The following is a 15,638-nucleotide window of genomic DNA, read 5'->3' as shown; positions in this document are numbered from 1 at the left end:
AAATTGATCACAACGTCTTCCTTAGGTCCCAAATAGTGTTTCCTGAAAATTTCAGACCGCGGAAATTTCAAAAAGGTGCCCAAAATTACGACAGAATTTGCTATACATGGGCAGGGAAGATAAACGGGCCCTCCGATTTTCGGTTCAAAATTGATCACAACGTCTTCCTTAGGTCCCAAATAGTGTTTTCTGAAAATTTCAGACCGCGGAAACTTCAAAAAGGTGCCCAAAATTACTATAAAATTTACCATATATGGGCAGGGAAGATAAACGGGCCCTCGGATTTTCGGTTCAAAATTGATCACAACGTCTTCCTTAGGTCTCAAATAGTGTTTTCTGAAAATTTCAGACCGCGGAAACTTCAAAAAGGTGCCCAAAATTACGACAGAATTTACTATACATGGGCAGGGAAGATAAACGGGCCGTCCGATTTTCGGTTCAAAATTGATCACAACGTCTTCCTTAGGTCCCCAATTTTGTTTCCTGAAAATTTCAGACCCCGGAAATTTAAAAAAAGGTGCCCAAAATTACTATAAAATTTACCATATATGGGCAAGGAAGATAAACGGGCCCTCGGATTTTCGGTTGAAAATTGATCACAACGTCTTCCTTAGGTCTCAAATTGTGCTTTCTGAAAATTTCAGACCGCGGAAACTTCAAAAAGTTGCCCAAAATTACTATAAATTTTACCATATAATGGCAGGGAAGATAAACGGGCCCTCGGATTTTCGGTTCAAAATTGATCATAATGTCTTCCTTAGGTCTCAAATAGTGTTTTCTGAAAATTTCAGACCGCGGAAACTTCAAAAAGTTGGCCAAAATTATTATAGAATTACCATATATGGGCAGGGAAGATAAACGGGCCCTCCGGTTTTCGGTTCAAAATTGATCACAACGTCTTCCTTAGGTCTCAAATAGTGTTTTCTGAAAATATCAGACCGCGGAAATTTCAAAAAGGTGCCCAAAATTACTATAGAATTTACCATATATGGGCGGGGAAGATAAACGGGCCCTCCGATTTTCGGTTCAAAATTGATTACAACGTCTTCCTTAGGTCCCAAATAGTGTTTTCTGAAAATTTCAGACCGCGGAAATTTCAAAAAGATGCCCAAAATTGCTATAGAATTTACCATATATGGGCAGGGAAGACAAACGGGCCCTCGGATTTTCGGTTGTAAATTGATCATAACGCCTTTCTTACCTCTCATAGTGTTTCCTGAAAACTTTAGACCGGGTTAAGTTCATACAGGTGCCCAAAATTACTATAGAATTTACCGTGTATGGGCAAGGGAGATAAATGGGCCCTCGGATTGTCTGTTCAAATGTGACCAGAACATGTTACTTAGATCCCAAATAGTGTTTCCTGAAAATTTCAGACTGCAGAATCTTCAAAAAGTTCCCCAAAATCACGATAGAATTTACCAGATATGGGTAGGGAAGATAAACGGGCCCTCGGATTTTCGGCTCAAATTTGATCAGAATATGATCTTGAGGTGCCAAAAAGCATTCCCTGAACATTTCAACCTGCGGAAACTTCAAAAAGTGCCCAAAATTACGATAGAATTTACGATATATGGGCAGGGTAGATAAACAAGCCCTCGGTATTTGGGATCAAAATTGATTACAATGTCTTCCTTACGTCCCAAATAGTGTATCCTGAAAATTTGAGACAGCGGTAATTTCAAGAGGACCCAAAATTACAATACAATGTACCCTCTATAACCTCGTATAGACAGCTTTGATAAAAGGGCTCACAGCTTTTGGGTTCAAATTTGATCTCAATATGTTGTTGAAGTGCCAAATAGTGTTTGTAGAAAATGTCAGAACGCGGAAACCCCGTTTGAGACCTAAGGAGAACATTGTGATCAGTAACGAACCAAAAATCCGATGGTCCGTTCATCTACACACCCCATATATGGTAAATTCTGTCGTAATTTTGGGCATCTTTTTGAAGTTTCCACGGTCTTAAATTTTCTGGAGATACTATTTAGGACCTAAGAATGATGTCGTGATCAATTTTGAACCTAAAATCTGAGGGCCCGTTTATCTTCTTTGCCCATATTTGGTAAATTCTGTCGTAATTTTGTTCACCTTTTTGAAGTTTCCGCAGTCTTAAATTTTTAGGAAACATTCTTTGGGACCTAAGGAAGACGTTGTGATCAATTTTGAACCTAAAATCGGAGGGCCCGTTTATCTTCCTTGCCCATTTATGGTAAATTCTATAATAATTTTGGGCTCCTTTTTGAAGTTTCCGCGGTCTAAAATTTTTAGGAAACCCAATTAGAGGCCTAAGGAAGACGTTGTGATCAATTTTGAACCAAAAATCCGAGGACCCGTTTATCTTCCCTGCCCATATATGGTAAATTTTATAGTAATTTTGGGCACCTTTTTGAAATTTCCGCGGTCTGAAATTTTCAGGAAACACTATTTGGGACCTAAGGAAGACGTTGTGATCAATTTTGAACCGAAAATCCGAGGCCCGTTTATCTTCCCTGCCCATATATGGTAAATTCTATAGTAATTTTGGGCACCTTTTTGAAATTTCCGCGGTCTGAAATTTTCAGGAAACACTATTTGGGACCTAAGGAAGACTTGTGATCAATTTTGAACCGAAAATCCGAGGGCCCGTTTATCTTCCCTGCCCATATACGGTAAATTTTATAGTAATTTTGGGCACCTTTTTGAAATTTCCGCGGTCTGAAATTTTCAGAAAACACTATTTGGGACCTAAGGAAGACGTTGTGATCAATTTTGAACCAAAAATCGGAGGGCCCGTTTATCTTCCCTGCCCATGTATAGTAAATTCTGTCGTAATTTTGGGCACATTTTTGAAGTTTCCGCGGTCTGAAATTTTCAGAAAACACTATTTGAGATCCTAGGAAGACGTTGTGACCAATTTTGAACCGAAAATCCGAGGGCCCGTTTATCTTCCCTGCCCATGTATAGTAAATTCTGTCGTAATTTTGGGCAACTTTTTGAAGTTTCCGCGGTCTGAAATTTTCAGAAAACACTATTTGAGACCTAAGGAAGACGTTGTGATCAAATTTGAACCGAAAATCCGAGGGCCCGTTTATCTTCCCTGCCCATATATGGTAAATTTTATAGTAATTTTGGGCACCTTTTTGAATTCCCGCGGTCTGAAATTTTCAGGAAACACTATTTGGGACCTAAGGAAGACGTTGTGATCAATTTTGAACCTAAAATCGGAGGGCCCGTTTATCTTCCCTGCCCATGTATAGTAAATTCTGTCGTAATTTTGGGCACCTTTTTGAAGTTTCCGCGGTCTGAAATTTTCAGAAAACACTATTTGGGACCTAAGGAAGACATTATGATCAATTTTGAACCGAAAATCGGAGGGCCCGTTTATCTTCCCTGCCCATATATGGAAAATTCTATAGTAATTTTGGGCACCTTTTTGAATTTTCCGCGGTCTGAAATTTTCAGGAAACACTATTTGGGACCTAAGGAAGACGTTGTGATCAATTTTGAACCGAAAATCGGAGGGCCCGTTTATCTTCCCTGCCCATATATGGTAAATTTTATAGTAATTTTGGGCACCTTTTTGAATTTTCCGCGGTCTGAAATTTTCAGGAAACACAATTTGGGACCTAAGGAAGACGTTGTTATCAATTTTGTACCGAAAATCCGAGGGCCCGTTTATCTTCCCTGCCCATGTATAGTAAATTCTGTCGTAATTTTGGGCACCTTTTTGAAGTTTCCGCGGTCTGAAATTTTCAGAAAACACTATTTGGGACCTAAGGAAGACATTATGATCAATTTTGAACCGAAAATCGGAGGGCCCGTTTATCTTCCCTGCCCATATATGGAAAATTCTATAGTAATTTTGGGCACCTTTTTGAATTTTTGCGCGGTCTGAAATTTTCAGGAAACACTATTTGGGACCTAAGGAAGACGTTGTGATCAATTTTGAACCGAAAATCGGAGGGCCCGTTTATCTTCCCTGCCCATATATGGTAAATTTTATAGTAATTTTGGGCACCTTTTTGAATTTTCCGCGGTCTGAAATTTTCATGAAACACTATTTGGGACCTAAGGAAGACGTTGTGATCAATTTTGTACCGAAAATCCGAGGGCCCGTTTATCTTCCCTCCTACCGATATTCTTTCTGAAGTATATCGTTAAAAACACACTTACGTTTTAGTTCCATCACTGACACGTCAAATAATTCGGCACTTATAAGATCCAGATAATATTGTCAACAAGCCCATCACAGTGCTGGAGATGAAGAAACACAGCGAACGAAAAGTAGCGCGTTCACAGCACAAAGCTCCCAATGAAACTAAGCAATAAATTTCAATGGTAGTTCGTAGTTATTCCATTGATATTTTTCTCATTCCCATTGTTTGTTTTTGACATTTGATCCGACAACAATCAACAACAGAGCAGCTTATCAAAAAAGGAGACTTCACAACGGCACAGTTTCGTGATTGTTTAAATGCAAACAATTGTTTGACTTTGAAAAGCTGTTGTGTTATTGTTGTACGATTTCTTTGTTCTGGTAAGCTATAAAAGAAGAAGTTTTTAAAAAGAAAGCCTTTGAATTATTATTTTCTAATTATTTACAATTTTTCAATACGAAGGGCACTTAACGTGTCTCAGTGAATGTTTAAAAATCATGACATTCTTGCGTCCCGACTGCAGTCTCAAAAAAGTCGGGACAAGAGTTGAAAAGAAAGGACTGTCCCGGCTAAATCGGGACGTCTGGTAGCTTATCTATGTATCTATGAGGCAATGAAAATTTTTCATCGAAATATGTGAGCAGGAAACTCTAACAGCCAGCCATTTTATTTAAATCGTAATAAACCCTGTAACCGTGCATTAACGTGAAGACAAAGCTTGGTCCATTGGTAAAGTGTTGGAAGAATGAAAACTCAATGTTCGTAGATTCGAATCTATCCACTCATCACAACATTTTATTCTTATGTGTAACGATGAAATAAGAAAAAAATGTATAACCGTTAAGACAAAACTTCAACCAAGTCTGAAGAGAACAATACTAAAATAGTAGCACAATGACGTCAACCAAGAATTATTTCATGTAGCGTTTGGACGAAATTACAGCTGTCAACAATTGCAGACGTAAAAACAGGCTGATAGGTGTAATGCAGTCTAGACTTCTGAATGCATTTACTTCCTGAAAACTTCCGTCTCGTCATTGGTATGCCGTAAGTCATGGTAAAACCTTTCAATTGGAAGTGAAATGACACAAAGTAAAACAGTTTTAAATCAATAAATGTCTATGTGTAAAAGTAGGTGTCTCTTATCTGTAGTTCTGAGTTCCTTTTACTTTGAAGTGACAAATGATAGAAGAAAGTATGGTGTTCGAAAAAAAAAATCAAATTTGAGATTTCAACGAATTTACACGTATTAACTTATAGCTCCTAACACCGAAAAAGTCATTTTTCGATACATGTCCATCTGTTCGTCCATCCGTTCGCTACACTTTCCTGTGCACTCGCCTAGAAGCCATACCGTTCAACTTATCTGCTCCAAATTTTAGTTTAAGATTTTCAAAGTGTTTCCTATAGTTTTTTTTATTTCCCTCCTACTCCCAAAACAAGGGTAGTTTCCTGTACGATGAAAATAGAAAAAAAGATATTTTCTCATAACTGGCTCTAACGGTTTCTCATAACTGGCTCTTTTTTTATATAAATCAATATTTAATTAGCAACCCTATTTTGTGGTATAAAGCATTTATCTGAGAAAAATCTACAAGAGGTAGTTTATACTAAGGGGTGAGTTTTTTCTCAGTGATTTTCTCAAAATGGACTCAAGTGTTTTCGTTCATATGTTATAAATAAATTTTCATTAATAACTTAACAATATGGCATAACTCGTTTGTCCTTAAATAATGCGAGGGGTAGTTTATTTTTGGTGGAGTGTGTTGTCTGGGCGATTTTCTCAAAAACGACTCAAAAGAGTTTATTCATATTTGCAAAAATAAATATTTCGTTAATAACCGAACAATATGGCAAAACTCGTTTGTCCTGGAAAAAAGCGAGGTGTAGTTTACTCTTGGGGATGTTTTTCCTCCACGGTTTTCTCAAGAATGAGTCAAGCAATTTTGTTCGTACTCAGAAATAAATATTTCATTAAAAACCTAATAATGTGGAATAACTCGCTTACTCTGAAAGAATCCTCAAGAGAGAGTTTATTCGGGAAGTTATTTTTCCCTCACGATTTTCTCAAAAATTATTCGGGCAATTTTATTGATAATTCATAAATAAGCATTTCATTAATAACCCTATATTTTAGTATAAGTTATTTCTATGAAAAACAATTACAACGGATAGTTTATTTTGGGGGTCAAGTTTTTTTCCCGACTATTTTCTCGAACGACAGGCGATTTTGTTCAAATTTCGGAAATAAATATTTCATTAATAACCAAAAGTATATCTTAACTCATTGTTCGAAACAGTTCACAAGAGGTAGGTTACTTCTGACGTGTTCTTTTTGAACGATTTTCTGAAAAATGACTCATTTGATTTTTTTTCATATTTCATAAACAATGATATCATTAATTGGTATATTATATGTCTAATGAAAATTTGCTCAAAGTGTGAGTTAGTTTTGTAGTGTGGATTTTCTTCAATCGAAGTTTTTTATTCGATAATCTGACATTCGATGTATTTGAATAATACGATAATTTTATTCGTATTATCCAAATACACACTTCAGTAATAACTGCGGCCTAACACAGTTAAGAAATTGAATTTAAAAAGTTTAGTGCGGTGGCTCTGTAACTGAATATTTTTTGGCAAACTCCCTAGCTTTTTGTGGTAAACTCAGGCTTTTCTTTATCGAGCGACAAAAGAGAGAAGAAAATATAGTGATTGTGAAAATAATATATGAAATTCAGATCTCAACGGATTTACATGTTTCATGGCGTCTACATACCGAAAATGCGACTTTTCGACACCCGTCCTTCCGGTCCGTCCGTTCGGTACACTTTTCTATGCACTCGCCTAGAGGCCATACCGTTCAACGTATCTACAGCAAATTTTAAACTTAGGGTTTACATAGTATTCCTACAGGAGATTTTCAATTTTTTTCCTACCACCTAAAATAAGTGTGGTTTACCAACAGCCGAAAGTCGACAAAAAACTATTTTCTCAAAAATGGTTTTAACAATTTTGTTTATTTTCCATTAATCAATATTTAATTAACAACCCTATATTGCAGTATCAGATATTTCTCTTAGAAAAATTTACGAGGGATAATTTATTCTTGGAGGTGACTTTTTCTCGACGATTTTCTCAGAAAAGACTCTGGCAAATTTTGTACACACTTCATAAATAAATATTTAACCTTACAACATGGTATAAGTCAATTGACCTGAAAAATATATGAGTAGTAGTTTATCCTTGGAGTTGAATTTATTCCCAGTGAGTTTCTCAAACACGACCAGTTGGCAACCCTGTATCTCGACAACGAAGCTAAATTCGAAAACTACAAGAGGACCATTTGTCTCCTTTTGATGTCACGAATCATCTCCCAAAGTTTGTGGACATCTTTCAGGTTCACCCTTAATTGAGCTTCTTTTCGAAAAGTTAACTATTAACTTTAGGCGTTTATCTTTTTTAAATCACAAATGCCGTTATTAATTTTAAGGCAGAGAGCTATTCTGAGAGAATAGATCTTGAAAAATAATTTTAAAACTTAGACTTTTGTTTTCGAGACATTCCAGACAAGACGAGATATTTTACAAGCTATCTCGTGTTCAAAACATTTGTCTCGTCTTATCTTGGATGTCACAAAGCGCGTCTCGTCTTTCTCGAGACATGTTTTATATCGTGCGCATTCGTTAACACTTGGAAAGGATTATCTTTCTACTTAAAGCATTGTTTTTATATTGATTGCATATTTATGATAATTGCTGTCAACATAAATTACAATCAGTTCAGTTGAATTAATTATTATAATTATTATTGAAATTAAAATTAAATGCCATATCTAGTTTAACGTTGCACGATTATGCACCTATCCTAAGGGAGAATGATGATAAATGAAATGGTGAAATGAAGATAGTGGGAGGAAAATGGAAAATCCCCAGAAAACCCATACCCATGCACACGGTATTTGTCCACCTCAAATTTCACTTGGCGCGAAGTGGAATCGAGCCACGGACCTCATGCACCAAAGGTGAATGCTTTATTATTATTATTATTATTATTATTATTATTATTATTATTATTATTATTAGTAATAATAATAATAATAATAATAATAATAATAATAATAATAATAATAATTGAAGCGAGCTTAACGAGTTGAGATGATTTTGAGTTTAACGTAATGTTCAGCAGCGAGGCTATATGAGACGTGAACCTACTGCTTAACGTGGAATCCGAACCACATGAGTTCCCGCCGGGAATCGAACTCGGATCTCCCACGCCAAAGTCGCGTACGCTAACCGCTTAGCCATGGAGGAGCTCCGAGCTTAACGAGCTTAACGAGTTTCAACCGTCCGACTCAACCAACGTTTGGGTGCCTGTTCGTTCGTCTGCTCCATGAAAACTTCTCATAGAAGACATTTCATTTTAATAAAACTAGTAAGTGCCATCTTTTAGCTTTGCGAAGTAACTATTGCTTCGAATTTGAATCTGTAAAATATAAGAGGTTAAAGTAACCAAATAGTGCGAGTTTCCACTCATGTATACAAAACAATTTTGCAATATCAACTACGTGAATCTTGTCCCATAAAAAAGCCGAAACCCCTACACCGAAGATCCCTCCGAGATTTGATCATTGTCCACACGGACTGAAATTGTCGTTTGAAGCCAAGACTTTAATATGAAGCCAATAATTTCTTTAAAATAGACGAAAAATTCGAAAGTTATAAGCATTTTCATATTTTTGCCTTTTCCCATAAAGGAGCCGTAGCCCCCTATACTGAAGAATCCCCCCTTCCCCCGAGATTTGATCAGTGTCCTCTCGGACTGAAATTGTCATTTGGAACCAACACTTTAATAAAACTAACTCTATGGCCTATGGAACCCGGAGGTTCAATGCCGCGTTCACAAACACTGAAAAAAAGGGCTTGGTCAGGAATACCAAATTTGTTTGGTCAGAGCATTTGGTCACTTTTTTTGGTTAATTTAACCAAAATTTGGTCATTTTGACCAAACGTGTTTGGTCATGAACACTATATTTTTTGGTCAGAACATTTGGTTGATTAATTTGGTTATGCGAACCAAATTTTAACTGATTTGGTAATTATTTGGTTTTCCTGACCAAAATGTTTAGTTACAAGGTCACATGTGTTTATTTGCATTCTGGGTAAACATTTCGATTACGAAAGTGTGGATCGCATTAGCGCTTTATACCGTAAAAATAAAAAGGAAAATAAAACGTAGGGCAACAATCATAAGGGACATGTGTTGGAAGTAAAAGAACTGTGTGTAAATGAGTTTGGTTTGCACTATACAACTTTCTCAACGAAGTAATTTTCACTTTTCAACGACGTAATGGATGCCTATGTTATAAATTTATTAAGAAGCTGGAATTTACCGCAGCTAATCGACATGTTTCAAGGTAAGTGTACTTTTTCGTATATAGGCTATTAATTTTGCTGTTAGTTCATATGTACTTATTCTATTGGCTGTAAATTTGGCGTATCAAATACACCTTTGGTAAACTTTACAATGCACGCCCCAGCTGCGCATCGATATGTAGAACCGCTTTCAAAGGGTGTAGAATAGAGTAGGGTAGGGTACATTAGAGTAAGGTAAGAGTAGGAACGGGTTAGCTTAAGGTTAGGGAATTTTTGATCCATTTTCATAGAATTAATAGAGAGGAATTTCTCGCTCAAAGTGAGTACCGGTATTCCACCCGGAGCGGGCATTATTAAGTTAAACCTAGGCCCTTACATATAGATAAAGGGGGCATTGACGACACTAGAGCAGGGTATAAAATTGCAGGGGCAAGAGTTGGGGTAATTTCTATTACCACTAGATACTTCCGGAAAGGGGTAAATAAAGTGACACTAACGCTAGTAGTTTGCAAAATAAATTGGTGCATTTATAGTTTACAGATGAACAAAATTCTAAAGTTTACGGAAGAAATATGGGGTATTATTTAGTTTCTCCTCCAGATCACTTGGTATTGACTCTGACTTACTTGGTAGGGGTTACCATTCGTTATTTGTAAATATAAAGTAGTCATGAGTATAAGTACAGTGCGAACGTATAGCATAAAAAACTACGCATAAAACACTAACCAACTTGTGCTATATGGACACGGAAAACCATTTATGCTATCGAACAGAGTCAGAACAGAAGCGTAGCAGCGGGGCCCCGACAGTTAGAAACGCTTTGCGTCCGTAGGGAGCAAACGCGTCAGCGACGGTGGGTATTCGCATAAACGAGGTAGTTAACAACAGCTTACTCTAAGTCACAGTACTGGGTCCTGAGCCGTCGATGGATTTGGGAGAGATACTAAATGTCATCCGAAATATAGCCTAAAGCATAATTTTAAAAGAACATTTCATGGAACCCAAATATAGAATCCTTACCTTTGAAATCTATATTTCTCGTGACATACGCTGATAAAAGCGTGCATTTTTATTTTCGGTACACCACTCGAAATAATCGTTGAAAAAAAATAATTTTTACTAATTTACTTCTTAGTGACCCCTAAAAGACTTACGCTGGGCGACATGAAAATATCTCACTTAATCACAGGTAAATATCGATGGCCCCACCAAAAGTAATTGTGAAAAAGTCACAGTTCTTTTACGATTTGCGTATAAATAAATCTTTCTGATTGTCATAAATATACAGTGCATAAAAGTAACCTGTGCTAGGTGGGCACTAAAAAGCGCGAATGCTATCTAACAGTCAGGGCAAAGCAAATTTGGTGGGCCGAAGCGGCATCGCAGGGAGCGGGCACGTCAGTGATGGTGGGTATACGCGTAAGTAAAGATATGAAAAGAAGTGGGATATTGCAATGATACGAGTTTCAATAGCACTTGTCATACTTTGACACTAGTAACGCTCCACTTGTAAACGTAAAATTCAGCTTGTGTACACTATGTCATATTTCTTCTGTAAATTTTACAAAATTGTGCTTCCGTAACATGAACCACTATCCCCTCCCTATATATATTCGAGTGTATACTTCTTATTAGGTAACTTCTATTAGGTATTCGGAAAATATTACATTCTTCAAAGCATTCAGAGAATAGTGTATTATCTCCAAAAGATAATTCTGTGGTTTGGAGCAAAACGACCAATGTCAGAAATTGCAAAGAGGAGAGAGAGAGAGAGAGGAGACAGGCTATGATTTCTGCATAGAACCTTTCATTGTTTGTTAGAAGTACATAAGTCGTTGAAAACAATCGGTTAGCATTAGACTTATTGTTATCCATAGGTACTCGTTATGCACCAAATTACAAAATTATTTGCATGAGTTAAAAATGCTCTTAAATTCTTGTTGTTGCTTCTATACCATTGTAACTTTTACAGTATGAAGCTGAAGTATGAAGTTACCATGAACATTTTTCTCTTTAGCTTTGCCCAAATACACCCATTTCTGTAAAGCCCAAGAAAAAAAAACTGGGGTGAGCAACTTCCTATACTCTTTGTGTGGCACATGATCGCGTAACATACCAAATTTCGCTTGGTAGTGTAATAAAACTTAAATGCTTTCACCATTGTATAATTCTTTTTTGATATTCAGTAAATATCTGGTTAATTATAAACTTTCAATCTACATTTCAGAACAGGAAATCGACGAAGCAGCATTTAATTCATTAACTGATGAACTAATTACTCAGTTAATTCCCAAAATAGGGATACGTGCAAAGTTCTTAGCAAAATTTAAGGAATTTGTAGAAACAAACACAGTTGAAATTTATGATGTGCTAGATGACGGTTCTCTCTCATTTGCTTCACCATCAGTGTCAACGCCAGATGACTCAGTGTCAGTTCGATCTGAAACTACAGAAAGCAGTTGTTCCATGCCAGCACCAACTAAAAGAAAAACTGATACGATGCTGAAACGAGAAACAAATTTCTCTACAGTCTCGGAGTCCGAAGCTCTTCAAGCTGACAGATTTTGTAAGTGTTCTGTCTTTAGTCACTTGAATATCAATTGATACAGTGATACTTATGCTGCACATATGAACTGTGCAAATGTGATTCATTATCAGTCGAAATGTAAAAGATTTTTGCGTTCACTTTTCAATCTGGTGACAGCCTGCGTGTTATTTATTCCATCTTTGTTGGTGCAAGTAACTTTTCTCGGGATATCAATCACGTGTTGTGCTCGTTGTCCAAAGTTTCGAGAACAGACGTTGTTCTCATCATCAGGGTCAGTATCATGAGAACAATGTCTGTTCTCGAGACTTTGCACAACAAACACATCACCTGGCTGATACCTCGGGAAAATTTATTTGCATCACGATACGAGGAAAGCATCAGATGCATTGAAAGAGTTTTTGTAACGTCCCACGGTTATGCCGTTTAGACTAAAGTAAACAGATGATTAATGAAAGTGAACGTTCGCAAATGTTTTTGTGCTCACACCGGGAATTGAATCCGGACCACATACATCAATGATACACCCGTTATCCACTAGAGTAGCTGGGAGGGCGAGGAGATTGGTATTCAGTTATATTTTTGGTTATTTCAATTTAAGCGAAATGACACCACAATATGCAGGATCTTTAAAATTGTAAAGGAACAGGAGGAAAAGGTGCAAACCTTAAAGGTACTACCTCAGTATTTATTAACTACAAGTGAAAATACCCGGATTCAATTTCGTATAAAATTTGATCTGGGTAAACAGCATCTCTGCTCTTAAGTTCCTAATCATAATTCATTTGTATTTATTCCGTCTCCTTTAGCTTATGAAGCTAAATCAACTGTTGATATATGGTCGGGAAACATTTAAGTACTTTTGACGAAAAGATTTGAATGAAAAAATCTTCTCGATTTTCTTAAAAAAAAAAAAAAAATGCGTTTATCTATAAAATGTATATTTTCTTGGAGTTAGTAAAAATAGATCATACTAAAATACCAACTTTCGTTTCTTGTCACGCCAGGTCTATACACTTTAGTATTTGTCAAACAATAAACCGGAAGATTCGCGTATATAGTAATGGTGTCATTTCATAAGCGTAATTATAACAATATTGCAATTTTAGAGCTGCACAGGGCTTATTTGCCTCCCATGACATGAATATAAGGTATAATTATTAAATACTATGGAATTATTTGAAAATTGTAAAACTATAATTTTAGTGATAAAATATTAAATCCCAAACCAAGGGAAAATGTATACATCTCGGATTTAGCCGCATGAGCTCTAGTTTAGGAATATGATAATTTCGTGCAGTGATGTGTATGTAGTAGTGATTATTTGCGCTTATTACATTAAGGAATAAATTTAAACGTTCCGAAAGGCCACGCATATCACCATGACACTTTTCCTAAAAAAGTAAAAATAAAGCCTTCAATTGCTCATGGAATTGTAAAAAGTGTGAAGTTGCTATATATATTAGATGTATGTGTTTGTAAAGTCGAACACTTCTGCTTAGTGACAGCATAATGTTTATAAGATATGTGCAGGGTCCGTATGTTTTCTTCGCATATGTTGTACGAATACAAATACTTCCTACGCTTATGCCATGGGAACTAACTAGAAGAATAATTCTTTCTATCGGACCTCTGGGTTCCGAACGGCTGTAGTGCGTTCAAGACATCCCCACCGGAAATTGATCTCGCTACACGCAAACCACAGTTCAGAACTTGTCCGAAGCAAAAATACGTGACCTTGTGAACATAGTAATCATGTTTGAAGTGAAAACACCAATGCTGCTGTAAACTCCTCGTAAGTTAATGTCCTTAGTTTATAGAACAAACAGACTTAAATGTATTGAGGGACATTGTATATTTTAAGCAAAATTGTGTTTCTTTGAATATCAATCACTAATAACTTGTGGAAAGAATACGTGAAAAGCAGAAATTATCAGTTTGATTTCTATTCATAATTATTATTCATTTATTTATTTATATAGTTATTTATTATTAAATATGGCTATCCTTCAACAGAAGTTAATCAGCAATTAATTTATACAGAAATGCAAAATTGAAATTCTATTTCAGTGATTTCGATTAAATGATCTTGAATGACGTAATCGTACATGTAATGCTGTTTGTTTTTTTCTCAGAATCTTGAGACTTTTCTAAAACAGAGCTTAACAGGCAGGAAAGTTTGCAATGAATACCTTCAAAACAACAAATTGTCTGCTATTACTAGGAAGCAGTTAGTTACAATATTAATTGATCATTTTATGGAAATGAATGAAACTCTTTGCAATGAAATATTTCAACATTTGGCATTACAGATAACTGAGCTGTTTCCAACGGAATGTCAGGTATGCATATAACTAACGTTTCAGTTATTATATAGACACTTTATTCACATAACTTTCAATCTATGTTACTGCTGGACATTTGAATAGCATAACTTCGACCTTTTAACGTGGGAGAATGGGTTTGACGAGAACTTGGAGAACTATTGAAGCAAATAAGGTGGGGAAGGAAATAAGCTGACTTTATAGGGTAAATTTTATGCTGGAAATCGTAAGTTGTGCTTTGTAATGTTACCAGTCTATGTGACAATGAGAGAAAAATAGTTTATCTATTCCACACCACTCCCCCAATATATATATATATGCGAGAATACCCCATGCAGAATTGAGGGTTTGTTTGTAGAAAACGTATGCTATACTAAAAGTAGAACATCACATAGAAGAGTATAAATATGATAAATTATTCTGTAATTGTCTGAAATGTTTTTTTATACATAATTTCATTTATTAAGTTTATAATTCTAAATCTTACAGTAACAATGTCTTTTTTAGGAAGTGTATTATATTCCACCGAAGTCACAAGGTCCAAATCAGAAGATTTCAAAAGGAAAACTCGTTGACAAATATAGAAATACACGCAAGTCGTTAAGAAAGTTTGGCGTTGTTGCAAAGTCACGTGCTGGTCCGTCAAGAGAAAAGCGTGACACTGGAACTTCTACACTAGATGGTAATGTTTAAAATGTAATCTAGTAAATGATTTATTCATCTCTGATCATACTTTTAAAAATGAAAGGAAATCTTTCAGTTTTACGTCCCAGTTATGCCAGGTAGACTAAAGAAGATAATGATAATGATGATAAGAAATGAATAAAGGGGGAAGGAACGGGAGAACTCCGACAAATCCACACGCACGGTGTCACTTAGCGCGATTTGGAATCAAACAAAGTATCTCACACGTCAGAGGTCAACCCTCTACCACTGAACCACCGAGGCCCCGATCATACTTTAAAAACTGCCAATGATTTACCTATTTTGTGCCAGGGTTTGCAAGAACCATGTTTTAAAAAATGTTTTTTTTTCCTGCTAATTGAACGTATGGAACACATTAATATAAGTCGATACTAACCTGAAAGTGTTCCTGTAAGATTAAAACGTGGTTCTTCAATGTTCATATAGTAGATGTACCCCACTTGGGATGGCTGAGTCAGCGAAATTTGATCCTGTTTTCCTGGAATTGGGAGGCAAGTTTCGACAAGCCTTTAGTTGCTATGGTCATAGCCTTTTACGGCTACCAGAGAAG

The 15,638-nt window shown here is 36.2% G+C and overlaps 1 protein-coding gene across 4 annotated transcripts; it reads left to right on the top strand.

The window, feature by feature from the left end:
* The first annotated feature begins 9,054 nt into the window (after positions 1-9,054).
* On the top strand, positions 9,055-15,373 carry LOC145681003 (uncharacterized). Of its 4 annotated transcripts, XR_014130708.1 has the most exons (4): positions 9,055-9,555; positions 11,742-12,080; positions 14,195-14,401; positions 14,891-15,373. XR_014130708.1 is itself a non-coding variant. In XM_081752269.1 (3 exons), coding segments are annotated over exons 1-3 (408 nt in total). In that variant the 5' UTR covers positions 9,055-9,488; the 3' UTR covers positions 14,893-15,373. The 4 variants fall into 4 exon arrangements, 2 of the variants coding, with proteins under 2 accessions (XP_081608395.1, XP_081608394.1); XM_081752269.1 differs by lacking the exon at positions 14,195-14,401; XM_081752268.1 differs by lacking the exon at positions 14,891-15,373 and having other exon boundaries at positions 14,195-14,858.
* Positions 15,374-15,638: the final 265 nt, after the last annotated feature.

This window comes from Thermobia domestica, chromosome 3 (genome assembly GCF_964235325.1).
Source record: "Thermobia domestica chromosome 3, izTheDome1.hap1.1, whole genome shotgun sequence".
Taxonomy (NCBI): Eukaryota; Metazoa; Arthropoda; class Insecta; order Zygentoma; family Lepismatidae; genus Thermobia; species Thermobia domestica.
Note: the sequence above shows the minus strand (reverse complement) of the source record. Positions and strands in the feature narration are given on the sequence as shown.

What these genes read in the sequence shown, in the direction of transcription:
- LOC145681003 (XM_081752269.1), top strand. Translation starts at nt 9,489, where the DNA reads ATGGATGCCTATGTTATAAATTTATTAAGAAGCTGGAATTTACCGCAG. An exon ending in GCTAATCGACATGTTTCAAG is followed by an intron (nt 9,556 to 11,741) that starts GTAAGTGTACTT and finishes TCTACATTTCAG; the next exon opens with AACAGGAAATCGACGAAGCA.